The 15311-nt window shown below is 40.7% G+C and overlaps 1 protein-coding gene across 3 annotated transcripts in view; it reads left to right on the top strand.

Moving 5' to 3' along the window:
* The window catches only part of SLC38A10 (solute carrier family 38 member 10), a 69559-nt gene that overhangs the window by 40153 nt on the left and 14095 nt on the right, over nt 1–15311 (top strand). For all 3 annotated transcript variants that reach the window (XM_078155857.1, XM_021000815.2, XM_021000817.2), the window contains one exon: nt 6466–6622. In XM_078155857.1, the coding sequence (XP_078011983.1) occupies nt 6466–6622 (157 nt within the window). The remainder of the gene's footprint in view (nt 1–6465; nt 6623–15311) is intronic.

The raw sequence follows: 15311 nt of genomic DNA, 5'->3' as shown, positions 1-15311 counted from the left end.
CTTTTCTTAGCCAAACTCCTTGAACAAGATTTCTGTACTCATTCTTTACTTCTTTTCACTCCTCAGCCTTTTGTAAACTGGCTTCTAATCTCATCACTTATCCAAAACTGCTCTCTTAAAAATGACCAGTAATCTCCTAGTTGCCAGAACTGATGATCTTTCCTTAGTCTTCATCTCTCTTGACCTTCTGCCACATCTGACACTGTTAACCACCCTCTCCTACTGGATACTCCTGGAGACGTCTCAAATTTGACATGCCCAAAATAGAATTTACTGTCTTTGCTCCCAAACCTACCTGTCTTCCAAACCTCCCTATTTCTTTTGAAGGCACCACCATTCCAGCCTCCTATATGCAAAACTGTGGCATTATCCTTGATTCCTTACTCTCTGTTTTTCCACATATCCATTTAGTTTCCAGATTTTGCTTTTTCTGCATCTGCAAGTTTTGCATCTGACTCTACTCCTTCAGCCAATACCTTAGTTTCTGTCCTCCATCACCTCTTGCCTAGATTGTTAGAGTGGCCTCCAACTTCCAGCCTCGGGTTTCTCTCCACTGTAGTCTATTCTCCACACAGCTGCCTGAATGATTTTCCATTAGGACATAATCTAACCATGTCACTCCCCTTCCTAGTGACCTCTGGTGGCTCCCTGTTTCCTTTAGAATAAAGCATAAACTTTTTTTCAAAACCTGGATCTTCCAAGTTTTCCAGCTCATTGTATATTCTTCTTTTTCCTCCAGTCTACAGCCCAGCCAAACTGGCCTTGTGCATGGCACCCTGTCTCTCTCTTCTGCATGCCTTTGCATCAACGCTCCTCATGCCTAGAATGCCCTTCTTCCTCACAGCTCTGCCTCAGAGGTTTCCTCTTTTCCATTCAAGGTGTAGCCTAGCCACAACCTTCTACATGAAGCTATTCCTGATCCCTCCCGACTTCCTTTGTGTGCCTTCTCCCTAACTTCTTTGAATTTATTTGTATTTGTTATCTTTATATTTATTCTGTGCAAACTTGTACGCTCAATTCAAACGTAAGGTACTTGAGAGTAGGGATTGTTTTATTCTTTTTGTTTGTATTCCTTAGCTCCCATTACAACTCTTGGCACAGAGTAGGTGCTTAAATACTTATGGACTGATTGGTGTACTTGACACCAAAATGGCACAGTTCTGGCTTTTGATTAATTAACAGCATAGATGATTGGAACATCATAACCAAGGGTTATAGCTACAGGTTTCGTGAAAGTTTGCATTTCTAATGCAAAGCTTATAGTGAGATGTCATTAAAGCCTTGGCATGTTTCTTCACAGCTAAAAACTGACCTCTCTGCTAAGTCTTTTTATCTTCATGACATCCCTTCTCCTCTGCCCCTTTCATATGAGGACAGATTAAATGTTAAATCTCAAAATCTGTTAGCAAAACCTAGCATTAGAACCAGATTGTGGTGGCCAAGCCTGGTTCAGTTCAGTCAGATTCTGTTTGGCCCACTCTTCTTGTTTGTCATTGTTTTCTGATGAATGTTGAAAATCTCATGTTGGTGCTTAATAATTTAAAATTGTATACCTCTATAGCTGTCATAAGGGCTATTCAATCACCTTCAACCCTGCTCCCATTCCTGAAATATAAATGCTTACTTAGATACCACTTGGCTTTTTAGAAACGTGTTAGGGACTATCTGTACCTATCCTACTTCCTGAATTCTTTCCCAGGCATCATGAAACATGAAATGTGAAGTTGAATTAAAAGCAAAATCCTTTTATTATATGACTCATTACTGCATGGATTGAGGTGTGCTGTGGGTCAAAGGATGACTCTTAAAATTTTATATAAAAAAAAATTTACCACCAAAACCTCGTATAACATGATCATATAATTGTGTTAGTTTTGTCTCCCAGTTGAGCATTATAGGTTCTCCTGCAGGGAAGAAAAAAAAGAGAATTGGGACTGTAGTACGTTCCCAGATGCTTTAGTTGGTCCGTAAAGTGTGTATAGTTCTTCAGGTGAGCTGGTAATTATTACAGACAACTGGTCAGTCAATGACTGGCACCAAGCCAAAACCTAGGAATTGTACCTTGAAGAAAGCAAAGGGGATAGTTTAATGAAGACTTAGTATGTCGGAAAGATGATCAGGTAACTGAGCAAGAAAGGGATGTCGAAGAGCTCCAAACCAGACTTGTAGAGTTGTGAATGAGTCCAGAAATTGGTATTGTTATTGTTGGGCAGCGTTTGGTGTCATTTTTGTTGCTCTTGTAAAGCAGATTTTATGTCCTCCTTATTTTTTGTTGGGCAGCATTTTGCCAGAGATATATTAAGTTGCCTTTGGGGAATCCTGAACTGAGGAACATACTTTGTGAGTTCATATTGAATAAAAATGTGTTAGGTTCAGGAAACAAAAGACATAGCTCTTACAGGAAGGTGGAGCTGTAGGGTTTATTTCCACATTAGAGCTTGATTTCTGGAATCAGCCTTGTCAGCCTTAGTCTTGCCTCTTGGTGCAAGTCCTACTTTTCCAAATCACCCTTTCTCTGGTGGAGGATCATTTTAGAGTAGTTTGGTTTTGGAAAACAAATTAACTTAGAGCTTTTTAAGTGAAGGTGTTTAGCTTTGTACTTATATCTTAAGGTGGAATTAATTGTGAGATGAAATTTTATGAATCACACAGGTAAGTAATGCATCTGTTCTGCAGATATAGTGGGAGTTTTGTCCAACCTGAGGGTGAAGCATTTCTTCCTTAGACAGTAAGTAGATGTATGTGGGATGTTTTAGTTCTTATGCCTCTGAAACCCAGGACTGATGCCTTCATTCTTTGTCATTATTTCTTATTTATAATTTTTCTGTGGTTATACTGGTTTCCAGGCATTGCAGAACACTTGTCTTAACAGAGTAGAAATATATTGCATCCTCAGGCATTGAAATAGTTAATTTTTATTTTGATGTGCAATTTTTTTTAATGATCTGAAAGTTGAGGGTTGAAATACATCATTCAGAGATGCAGGTGAAATGTTGATTTTGGCTTGTCAGTCTCCAATCAAAATGTTAAATGACGTCCATTTTAAAATAGGCCAACATAAAATCACCAACCAAATGTCTTTATCTTTGTCAGAAGCATTTTAGGGACTGTCTGATAAGTTTGGAGGTAAGGAGAGTTGGAGAGTAACTATGCTCAGAATGTCCCATTGACACTGGTGGGAGACTTATACTTTGCACATGGATGATTGTGAACACATGGAAAAATCACAGTAACGTAGAGATACTGAGGCTCATAAAGTCTTCTGTCTGCCTAGGCAGCATCTTTCCATTGTCATTTTAGAATAGTCTTCCTCCCGTGACCTGCTGATGATGTGGGAGCAGAAGTTCTTCATTCTCATTTAAGTGCTAATTCTAAGATCTTGTCATTATCCTGTTGGCGTTATGGGAAGCCCAATGAGGAAGATAAGTTTTTTTGTTGCTTTCTAGAGAGGTCATTTCTGCTGCGGACTAGATGAATACTAAATGCATGCTGATTCCATTACGCTGATGGTTAGTCACCTGCACATGTGCAGGAGTTTTAAAATAGATTAACCTTTTGATGTCATTGCTTTTTTGAATCTATATTCTTTTTTTGGGGGAGGGGGTTAGGCAGTAGGGTTAAGTGACTTGCATAGGGTCACACAGCTAGTAAGTGTCAAGTGTCTGAGGCTGGATTTGAACTCAGGTCCTCCTGACTTGAGGGCCAGTGCTCTATCCACCGCGCTATCTAGCTGCCCCCTTTTTTGAATCTATAAAAGGACCTCCAGGGTCCTTAGTGAAAGGATTTCCAAGGTTTAAAGGCAACTCAACTAAAACTCTTGTCAGGCAGCTAGCTGTCCTGGGTCTTCCAGGTTAAGCCTTCCGTTCTTCCACTTACAACCTCTTCTGTCCCATTTTACTCTTTTGCTCTTCTGCTTTGGAGCTTGGAGTTTGGAGTGACTTAGATCTGAAGGGAAAGTGGGCAATGGTAAATGACCATGGTGCAGGATAAATAATTGCAATTAACTAGGGGAATCTTTGTGGCATCTAAAATTAGATGACATTGGGCATCATGCTTCTGGTAATTCCTTTGTTGTATGGGTTTTTCTCTACTATACACTAGTTATGGCTTCACTAGGGATTTAGGTGTTCTTTTATGATTTCTGCTATTTGCTCTCATAAGCTGTTGTGCTCCATGAATTTTAAGAAAATCGAAGTGCTTTTGGGGCTAGGAAGATTCTAACCCCCACCTTTCAGTGCCTTTATGGCAGATTTAACTTAGGCTTTGCATCCTACAAAGTGGGCAGCTTCATCTAGGTTCACTTTAGGAAATTGTTCTGTCACTTGAAGCCTTCTGGGCCCAATGATGGTCACTGCCTAAGGCGCCAAGCTGAGCTTGCTGTGTGTGCTGCAAGTCAGCATTGCTCTGCATCGGCAGAGGGGCTGGGGGAAAGAGCCTGCCCTGCATTCTCCTGGACCCTGGGGAGCATTATCAGCTTTTTGCTTTCATGAGCACTGAAACAAACTCACCATTTCTGGAAGGGTAGGAAGAAGAAAAAAAAAACTTCAAGTGGACTTTTTCTAGAGCTTTTAAAAATTGATAAGCATAAAATTTGAGACATGGCACGTGATTTTTTTCCTATGAAAAACCAATTCTGGGATTGTTTGGGGTCTTGGAAGTATTCATTTGTTCTTTTTGAGTTATTGTTATAAAGGATCTACTCAGCCTTTAAGAAATAGATTTGAAGTCTGCCACTCCTAGACTAGTGTCAAAATTTAGTGAGGATAAAGATACTGATCTCCTCTGATTCTGTGGGGGGAAAAGCACTGACCATTCATTTGCAAAATTTTGGAACCAGGGTCTACAAACTCCTCTCCTGAAAGGGAGATCTTTAAGTGCAGAGGTAGTGTGCTATAGAACAATTGCTACTGTAGCATAAACAATATGAGGAGGATAGGAGTTCTGTGTGTGTTGTAATATTTGAGGAAGTCTGAAGGTGGTTGAATAGAGAAGCAAAGGGGATATTTATTCCCATAATGTGACTCTTTGTTTTACCAAGTTAATGAGGGCAGCCTTAATATCCAGTTTCATAAGCTTTCAGAAATAGTGAATCAGAGCAGGTTAACAGTTAATTACAGTTTCATGGCAAAATGCTTAGGGAAGTGACTAAAAAAATCAGCAGTACCTTAAAGCTTAGCTATGCTGACAACAGAGATGCACAGCCTGACAGAGTAGCTTAGGCATAGATACTGGTGAAAAGAGGAATCTGGGGCTGGGAGAGATTTGTCATTTTGAAAGGGACCCACACAAAACACTGTTCTTTTCTGGTGGCTCCTCTGTTCATTTGCTTTACTAGCCAGCCTTCTGTGTTGGTCTGGTTTGTTTTTGTTTTTTTCTGCAGGCTGGGTGCATTGCCTCTGCAGCAGTCCTTACTTGTGCCAGCTCTAGAATGCTGTTAAGACCATGGTTGGACTTTAGAATTGGATGACTTGAGTTAAATCCCATCATGTTGTAACTAAACAGGTTGTGTCCTAGTCTTGATGCCTCACTGATGACTTTACCAGAATAGTTACCTCTACCAAGTTTTGTATATGTAAGCCTATAGTGTTTTGGGATTGGTAGAATATGGTGGGTATGAAGGAGCTATGTAAATTTGAGAGTGCCCTTGAGAATCTTACCTCTAGCTAAAGAAGTTAAGAGGTACTTGATTTCTCAAATAATGTTGGAAGGTTCACCAGGTAATTCTGAAAGTCCTCTCTCTACAAGAGGCTTCGCACATTTGTATTGATCTCTAGGAGTTAGTGAGGCATTTTCCATTTCATACACCACTGCCCTCCTGTTTTCAGTCATTTCTTTGTACCTTTTCCCAATATCTGCCCTCTACTCCAGTCTCCCTGTGGAGGAAGCAAGGAGGAGAGGCTTGGGAAATTTCTTGGTCTCATTCTTCCTTCCCCTTTTCCCTCCAGTCTCTAAATCTGGCTTTGATAAATTCTGCTGATGATTCCTGACTAGACAGCATTGTTGACATGCAGACTAGGTTTAGCAAAAGACTCTTCTAATGACAATTATAATGATTAGGTAAAAAATAATACATCAGTGTTTAATTAAATCTCCTTAACTGTCGGCGTTGTTAGCCAACAGTTTATCCAGTGGTCTCTTTCTGCAGATAGTTTTTCATTTGGAGCAGCAGCCAGTCATTTGGAAATTCTGCTACTTAGGGGAGGCAGATAGGTCTCTGCACATCCCTTTTTCTCCCCTCTCTCTTTTAGTATTGTGTTAGCTTTTTTTTTTTTGACCACCCTTTCCCCTTATTTAAAATACACATACATATGCACAATCCAAACCTAACCTCCTTCCCCCATCACACAAAAAGATTCCCTATGGCTCAAGAGATATCAAGCTGCCAAAAGTAAAGATGTTGGTTTTAGACCTTTCAGAGCATGTACATTTGTTCATTGGCTCTCATGTGTTTTTTATATCCTATAGTTCATTCTGTGGATAAGCTTGGGGATTCTGTTGATTAGTACATATACTACCCTGTCTGTGAGTGAGGAGGCCCCTGTGAAAATTGAAAAGATAGAAGTTGCTGGTCATCTTGGAGAAGTAAAAAATCTGATGGATTCAGATTCTGCCAAAATATCAGGTATGTACAATTCAGTTGTTTTTTCCCCACCCCAAAATTATGCTGTACCATCCTTGTTGAACTTTGAGTGGAAACTTTGTAGTATTTGCAGTGACTGTGTCTTGGGAGCAATCCTGCTATCGCAGTTAAGTGTAGATGTCACTTTCAGAGGTATGTCTTGGGGTATGTCCCAAGGATTTCATTTGTTTTGCCTGCTGCCATTGGTTTTGTGGGAAAAGGAGGGAAGGCTCTGAGATTGCTCCCAGTGGGAGAGTTTGGGATGAGTGCAATTCTTGCTAATAAAGGAAGCTTTGTAAGGCTGAGACTAGAGATAGCACTGTTCTGGCCACCTGTATGAAGAGTGTAAGGAGCCAAAATAGGACTGCTCTGCATATTGGACAAGATTTCAATAACAAGCCATTCAGTGCATTAAAAGGTATGTAAATTTATGGGTGCAGCTTTTTTTATTTTTTTATTTTCAGGATATAAATTTTGAGCCAGTTTTAGTCTCGACAAAACTTGTGATTATACCTCTGCTCTGTTTACTGTTTCACATTATTTATTATTTGTTTACTAGGACTCTTGATAGAATTATAACTCCCTTATATGGCTGAAGGCCTACTTCACAAGGCCATCTCTAGCAGGTGCTATCTGACCCTTTTTCTGGCCCCATGCGTGGGTCTCTCCTGGGGTTGAGGGGGAGGGGTTTAAAAAAATCTGATTTTCCATGTGTAGTAGTGCCTTAAACAGAATGTGTTTATAGGTTTATTTATTTGGAGGGTTCTTTGAGGCCTTGGAATATTTACCATAGATTGGTGGGGGAGAGAATAAAAGGAAAGGTTTTATGCAAGAGATTATACTCTCTCAGTCTCTGGACACATTCCTGCAGAACTGCTTTGAGTGGCTGTCAGGAGCAATAGCTGGTGGGTTGGTGCTGTCTGCGATAACATTCATTTCTGGGGTCCTCTGTCCCTGACAATAATAGGGTTTTATAAATTCACATTAATGGTGCACCCATGCATGTCCAGCTCACACCTCCCCTGCAAAGAGACACAACAGCTCTGATTTAAATTCTCTCGGCTCTCAATCCCTTAATCACGCTCTCTGTGTGGCTGGCCTGGGAGGAGGAATGTAATCCATTGCTCTTGAATATTAGTTCACTTTTGAGTGGTAATGGCTAAATAACATCTGTTCCTGGTAGGAACTCGAGTCTCCCCACCTTCTGTAATTGACAAAATAAAAAGTCTTGTCAAAGATGGTAGGCAAGAGAGTTAGCAAATGCTGTCCTGAAGACTAGGCAGAAGCGTGGATGGTTATTTTAACTTGGTTGAGATGCTGAGGAAAGTGCTTGATTAAAACATATACATAATTAAGAGTACAGAAAATCCTCGGATTTGTTGTCCTCTTTCTTTCCCCTAATTAACGTCCCTGTATTTGAAAAGTGTACTCTCACCAGTATTAACACCTCATAAAAATTCTGCGAGGGAAGCTCCCTCCTTTGGGAGCCACTGTGAAACTATTAGAAATGGCTAAAGATGCTTCATTTTACCTCATTTGGTTGCACTACCCAAGTCAGCATGGCTTCCCAGTCTAATGCCTCATTTTGACTATTCCCGTCTAGTAGGGGGTAAGAGTGGCCCTATTTAATCACTTAGAGGTGCTAGATCTGTTTGGGTCTCAGGGGACCGAAACAGGTGCCGGTTATGACGGTAGAAGAGTCAGCAGGAAGAACAGTATGGACTAAGGGAAAGAGAAATATAAGTAATGACTCTGAAACCTGAGCCCAGTCTTCACAGCTTTGCCAGCTACAAAAGGGCCACTTTGTATTATGTGAAACCCTGTATGCTGTGTCCCCTCTAGCCTATTTGATGAAGTAACCTGGGTTTGTTCCTATGCAGTATGGGCAGAACTTTGGCATTTCCCCATTCCCTCCATCTCAGCGTGTGACAGGCCTACCCAGTAATGAATTACCCTACATTAATCAACACCCGCACTCCCCCATTTTGTGAAAGGCTACCGCTTGTGGCTCTCTGCACGCATCAGCAGCTGCATCCTGTCATTCAAAGCATGTGCCGGACATGAGCCTGCCCTGTGCTCACCTGGGTGTCCTCCACTGCCCAACATCTGGTTTTGATTTCTTTCAGGAGGCTTTAACAAAAACACATGGCTCTTCTCTGAGCCACATGCAGTTTGTTTTTAGCGTGTTCTCAATTTTTCTTCCCCCTCTCCCCCTTTAATTGATGGGTTGCCTTGTTGAAGCAAATCTTGGAACTGTGCTGGGCCTTTAACTGTTTTGTGTTCACCATCTGACTTTTGCCTGTCAGCATGTGAGAGGAGTTTTATTGGTCTCTTTGATGTTGCAGGGGCCAAAACTGTACAGACTTTCATTAAAACCCTGCCCTGTGGGCTCTGGGATTATGAATATTAGAGCATTGCCCTTTTATGTGAACACGTATTGACCAGCAAACTCTGAATAGTGTTTTCTCTAATGACACCCAAGTGCACATTATGGACCGTGACTGCATTGCTGGAGGTTTACTATCAGTGGCTCTTCGGGAGGGTATAAAACCCCTTTCAGAAATGTTCTGGTATTACATACAGTGAGAATGTATGTTAAAAGGTTGCTAAGCCTCCTGTGAAAGCTCATGAAAGCAATTACCCATTTTTAAAAAAAGCTAATTAGGCAATTTATCTTGGTGTTTGATAGCACCCTTGAGGGTCTCATGGGTAGGATTAAGATTTTGTAATATTTTTCAGCTCTTTACTTGAATGTTACTACCTTCATTTTCTCTCCTCTACCTCCCCCTACTTCATTGTGCAATATTGTGTAATGAACTTTATTTGTGCCCTTGTGCAACTAGTCCCCTTTCTTCCGATAGGATTGGAAAACAGTTGCACTTCCACTTAGTAAGCAGGGAAGATGAGCAAGGAGTTGCCTTTTTAGTTGCCCGTCTGGGTTGGTTGACTTGGAATTTTTGAAATTAGATGATGGAAAGACATGCCTGGGCTGTTTTTTGTATGTTCAGGGATACAGGTGGTGGTATTTATAGCCACAGTCTCTTCAGTCCCTTTGATTTTGCCTTACACATACCCAATTATGGTGGCCATGACAACTATGTTCATGACATTAGCGGTGGCTTCCAGTTGGCTTGTGCTTTCTCAGCCTTATCATAACTCTGCTTTCTCCAGAAAACGAGATCTTCCTCGATTCCTTCTGCTGCCTTCTACCAGCTGCTTAGCGAGAAGAGGTGGCAAAGTTTTAGAACTCTTTTGACAGAGTGACAAAACGTGTGAGAGTGGGAAGAGACACTGACTCCACACACTTAATCCCTTCTCTCCTAAACTGTTAGAACAGCTTGATCCTGCTACAGCTCTCCCTTGCGCTTTGTGAGAAGTCTTTTAATAGTTCCTTTTCTGTGTCACAGGCACTTTCCTCCTGATGTGATTTTTGTTCATTTTTACTGCTTGTGTGTCAGGAGACAACAGTGAACTAATTTCACTGATGCAATCTGATAACCTTGCTGAGCATCATAACCAATGCATATGTTGAGAGGCAGGCTCCACTTTCTGGGTCAGAAGGGAAGGTTCTTCCCTCTGGCTGCTGCTGGCATTTGGTGAGCATGACTCCTTGGCCAGGACTAGTGCTGATTGTGCTGATCAATGGGGTTAACTTGATATTTCTTACAGGTGGCCTGGACTGCTCCACTTAGCTTGTTGTTCCCTGTTTATGGAAAAATCCATGATTAGTGAATGGAGAGTTCTTTATATTTTACTGATCTGAGGAGGAACAGGATGGTAGATCTGGGTGATGCTAATTTATCAGAGTATAATAAAAGAGTGATACATTTGATCTTCACCCAAATAGGCCAAGAAGTGATACTGTATTTTTCTGGCTCTGTCTTCTCCACCCCACCCAACATTTTGAGGAGAATGAAAAGGATGTTTCCTTCATAGTAACAACCATACACACACTGCTTCCTCTCCCCCCTCCCCAAAACAAAACAAAGCAAAACAACCCTTTCTCTTATTCTTTTTAGTTTTTTTTTCTCTTTTTAGTTTTAAAAAGGCAAAATGGAATGGGATTTGTTCTAGGTAGTGCCAACAGAGGGTTAAATTTAATGAGCAAAAGATAGAATCCTTAGGTTTGTTCTATCCTTGCCCTTTTACCCACCTCACCTCTCCTTACTTCCTCCTTTAGAATGGTAATTTGGAGTGGAGGGCAGTTGGTCTGCCACTGTCAGTGGAGCTTTAACTCCGGGAAGTAAGAGCAGTGATTTTGGGGGCCTTAATGGCTATTTGATTCTTCCCTCTGGACCAAAGATAGAACTTGAAAGAGAATCCCAATGTAAACACTGCTTTTCATTCACTTGCAAATCATCTCCTTCTCTTTACCTCTCTCAAGAACACCTGGATTACTGTATTCTTTGGCTGTAAGCAATGAGAAATTTTTGAAGGAAAGGAGACCTAAGAGATGTTGATTTTTCTTACCTTTGCCACTGACTGTTGGGTAGAATGTTCAGTCATTTTTCAGTCATGCCTGACTCTTCATGACCCAATTTGGGTTTTCTTGGCAAAGATGTTGGAGTGGTTTGCCATTTCCTTCTCCAGCTCATTTTACAGATGAGGAAACTGAGGCAAACAGGGTGAAGTCGCACAGCTAGTAAGTATCTGAGGCCAGATTTGAACTCAGAAAGTTGAGTCTTTCTGACTCCAGGCCCAGAACTCTATCCACCATGCCACTATGCCATCTAGCTGCCCTTTTACAACCTAGTCCCTTTCTAATCCTTCAGTCTTTTTACATTTTACTCCCCTCCACATAATCTGTGATTCAGCTTTATTGGCCTTCTTGCTGTTCCTCACACAAGACACTCTTATCTCCAGACACTGTGCCTTTGTGCTAGCTGTCCCCATGCCTAGAATGCTCTCTCTCCTCACCACCACCTCCTGGCTTCCTCAGCTTTCTTTAAGACTGAGCTCAAATATCACCTTCTGCAGATCTTTTCAGTCTTCCCCTGTACCCTCACCCTTCCCTTTGTGTTTTCCTGCCACCTACTCTCTGTGTATTCTTGTATATACATAGTTGCTTGCATGTTGCTTAGAATGTGAACTCCTTGAGGGCAGGGTCTTTATTTACTTTTCTTTGTATCCCTGGTCTTTAACATAGTTTTTGGCACATAAGAGCTTAATGAATGCTTCTTGACTTACTGACTGCCCTTCCTGTCTTTGTCTCTGGTCTGAAGCTCATTCTTTTCTCATCTGTGCATTCTTTTAAATGCATCATTGATCATTGATGTTCTTTTCTCTTTTCCTTTTTTGGGAATCATTACTACCCTCTCTTTCCCAAGTTCTCTCCCCCTCCAAAAAAAAAAGTTCTCATTTGTAACCAAATAAAATAAATCCACACATTGTCTGTTTCTGAATAGGTATATCCCATTCTACAACTTTAGTTTGTTACTTCTCTGTTAGAAGGTGAGAAGCACGCCTTATCATTTGTCCTCTGGAGTCATGGTTGGTCAGTGCATTGATCGTAGTTCTGAGGTTTCTCAAAGTTGATTTTCTTTACACTGTCGTAGTCATTTTATCAATTATTCTTCTGATCCATCTCATTTCGTCCTGTACAAGTTCATAGACATCTTTGTAGGTTTTTCTGAATCCATCCTTTTTGTTATTTCTTATGATATAGTAATGTTGCATCACATTCATATACTATGATTTATTCAGCCACTCCTGATTGATGGGCACTCACTTTGTCTCTAGTTCTTTGCTACAACAAAAAGTGCAGCTATGACTATTTTTGTGCATATGAGTGCTTTCCTCCTTTTTTGATCTCTTTGGGCTGTATGCCTAATGTATTGGTGGGTCAGAGAGTATGCATAGTTGAATGACTTTTGGGTATAGTTCCAAATTGCTTTCCAGAATGGCAGAACTAATTCACCAATACATTAGTGTACCTGTCCTCCCATTTCTCCTCCAGTAATTGTTATTTTCCTTTTTAGTCATCTTTGCCCATCTGTTGGGAATGAGGTGGAACCTGAGATTTGTTTGGGGATAATACTTTTAAGGATTAGTTAAAGACCTATATGGACTTTTAATTCTACTTTCCTCTTTTTAGAATGAAAATATAAGGAGAAAGAGAATGGAAATCATGAGCATGAATGTCACATGTCTTTGCAGTGAATAGTTCCCCCTACTGGTAGTTTAAAGAAGTGGATTATTGATGATCTTCACTTTGAAACAACTTGTCTCTCTCCAAAATTAAAAAAAAAAAAGTATCTTCACATCTCCTGATTTAGCAGTCATCCTCTTTGCTCCATATACTTTTTCCTTATAGAACCATTCTGGTTCATTTGTTCTCCTACTGAGAGAAGAAATTCAATTTCTAAATTTTCCCTTTTCCCAAGGAGTCCTGTCTTTTTACATAAGTTTTTGCCAGTAATTAACTCAGTGGACAGCATCACAATTAAAACTACACAAGCTGTGATTTAAGATCTTTCTATAACCAATGGTAATATCCTAATCATAAGTTGCAAGAGGGTGGGGGGAATGTTTTTAGGTTACTAATTTTGAAGTTTTTGTGTTAGTATTATTATAGCTGAGAGACATCGCTGGCAAACTGTCTGGAAATGAAAAGTTTTGATATGTTTTAGGAAGCCCTGGGTTTTAGGAAATACCTCTGCTACGTGTCAGTGCCTATTCAAAGCTGCTAAATAGGGCTGGTGGGGAAAGGTTGATATGGATTGAGTGGGCAGCCATAGAAAAGCCATGCCCCTTGGTTCTGATCACAAGGTAAAGCCCCCTGTTCTCTTAACTCTGTATTTTTTGTTATTGTTGTTGTAAACCAAGAAGCTTTTATCTCTTCTCAGCCTTTGCCTGTTAAATCCAATGCCACTCATAAAACATTCAGAGGCACAGCATTACTGTAACATTATCCAAAGGGACCTCAAGGGCGACTATACAGTTACAGTGATTATTACACATCCTGTGCAAAATTGTTCTCTGCAAACCATATATAGCTCCTTATAGATTTCTAAACAGCATGAGAGACCATTAATTCACACCCTGATGATGAACTTAATTTTGTTTCCTGCTGAGAAAATGACTGCTCAGAGGCAACTTTGTCTTATTACAGAATGGAGATTTTCTTTTGTGTGTGTGTTGTTTTTCCCCCCTCTCCCCACTTGCTCCTCCCCCCCATCCCCTTCTTAAATTTGTAGCCCACTAGACATCTTTTGATTTATTGCTGAATCTTGTTAGAGCACAGGGGCTCCTGTGAGTGGGTTAATTATGTAATGGTGACTGGAACAGTTTCACCTGCTATGTTAGATGACCATGTACTCATTTGAATAGGTCGCTTGTCTAAACTACCATACTACTGTGAAAGGCTGGGGTGGGGGTGATTTGTCAATTGCCCGTTGCTCCATAGTTTAACATAGGATATTTTAAACTATCGATAGCATGTCTTTCTACATGTCTTTTGACTCTTTAGCTTTCCTAAGCTCTTGTAATAAAGTCAGTTTTTCTGTTAAAACTTTTGATTTGTTTTCTTATTGAAGGAGAAAGAGTACATCATTTTTCCTTAATGTGATTGTGTTTGAATCCTCAATTCCCAAACCTTTCATTCAGGTCTCTGTTTCTAGATACAGTACTTAAACTCAGGTAATTCCCAGATCTATCAGTGCAAGCCCTAGCCTGTTTCCTGACCTCCGGTCTCGTGTATCCAACTTGCTTTTTGAATATCCCATAGATATCTTAAATTCAGTATGTCCAAAAGAGAACTCATTATCTTCTCCCCAAATCCTCCCCACTTCAGAACTTCCCTATTACTCTTAAGGGCACCACTCTATTCCCAGTTACTCAGGCTTAAAACGTCACTGTCAACTTTAACTACATTCTCTCACTCCACATATCCAATCTGTTGCCAAGTTTTGTTGTTTTTACCTTCCCCAAATCTCTCATATATATCCTGTTCTTTCTACTCACATAGCCACCACCCTTATAAGGCCTTCATCACCTCTCGCCTGGACTGTTGCAGTAGTCTTCTGACAGATCTCCCTGCCTCAGGTCTCTCCCCACTCCACTTCATCCTCCACTCAGCTTGCCAGGATGATTTTTCTAAAGCTTACGTTGGACTACATTAACTACTTTTCACCCTCTTCTCAGTGAGTTCAAGGTACTCTCTTTTAATTTCCAAATCCAGTGGTCTTTTCTCAGACCCCCTTCTTCTTAACCTTTTTGCAGCCTTTGACACTGTTACCCTCATCTCCTTGATATTCTCTTTTGTCTAGGCTTTCAAAATAACCACTCTATCCTGCTTCTCATCCTACCTATCAGACTGCTCCTTTTCAGTCTCCTTTGCTGGATCCTTATCCAGGTCATGACATCTAACCATAAGTGTCCCACAGAGTTCCAGATTGAGCCATCTTTTCTTCTTCCTCTATATTACTTCACTTGGTGATCTCATCAGCTTCCATGGATTTAATTATTATCTCTATGCTGATGATTCTCTAAATCTACCTGTCCTACCCTCATCTCTCTGCTGACCTCCAGTCCTGAATCTCCAGCTGCCTTTCAGACATCTGGAACTGGATGTTCAAGGAACATCTTAAACTCAGCTTGTCCAAAACTGAACTCATTACCTTTCTCCCTAAATTTTTCCCCTCTTCCAAATTTGCCTATTACTGTGGAGGGCATCACCATTCTCCCAGTCACG

This window comes from Phascolarctos cinereus, unplaced genomic scaffold (assembly GCF_003287225.1).
Source record: "Phascolarctos cinereus isolate Bilbo 61053 unplaced genomic scaffold, phaCin_HiC Scaffold_5;HRSCAF=322, whole genome shotgun sequence".
Classification (NCBI taxonomy): Eukaryota; Metazoa; Chordata; class Mammalia; order Diprotodontia; family Phascolarctidae; genus Phascolarctos; species Phascolarctos cinereus.
This window is presented reverse-complemented; position numbering and strand designations above follow the sequence as displayed.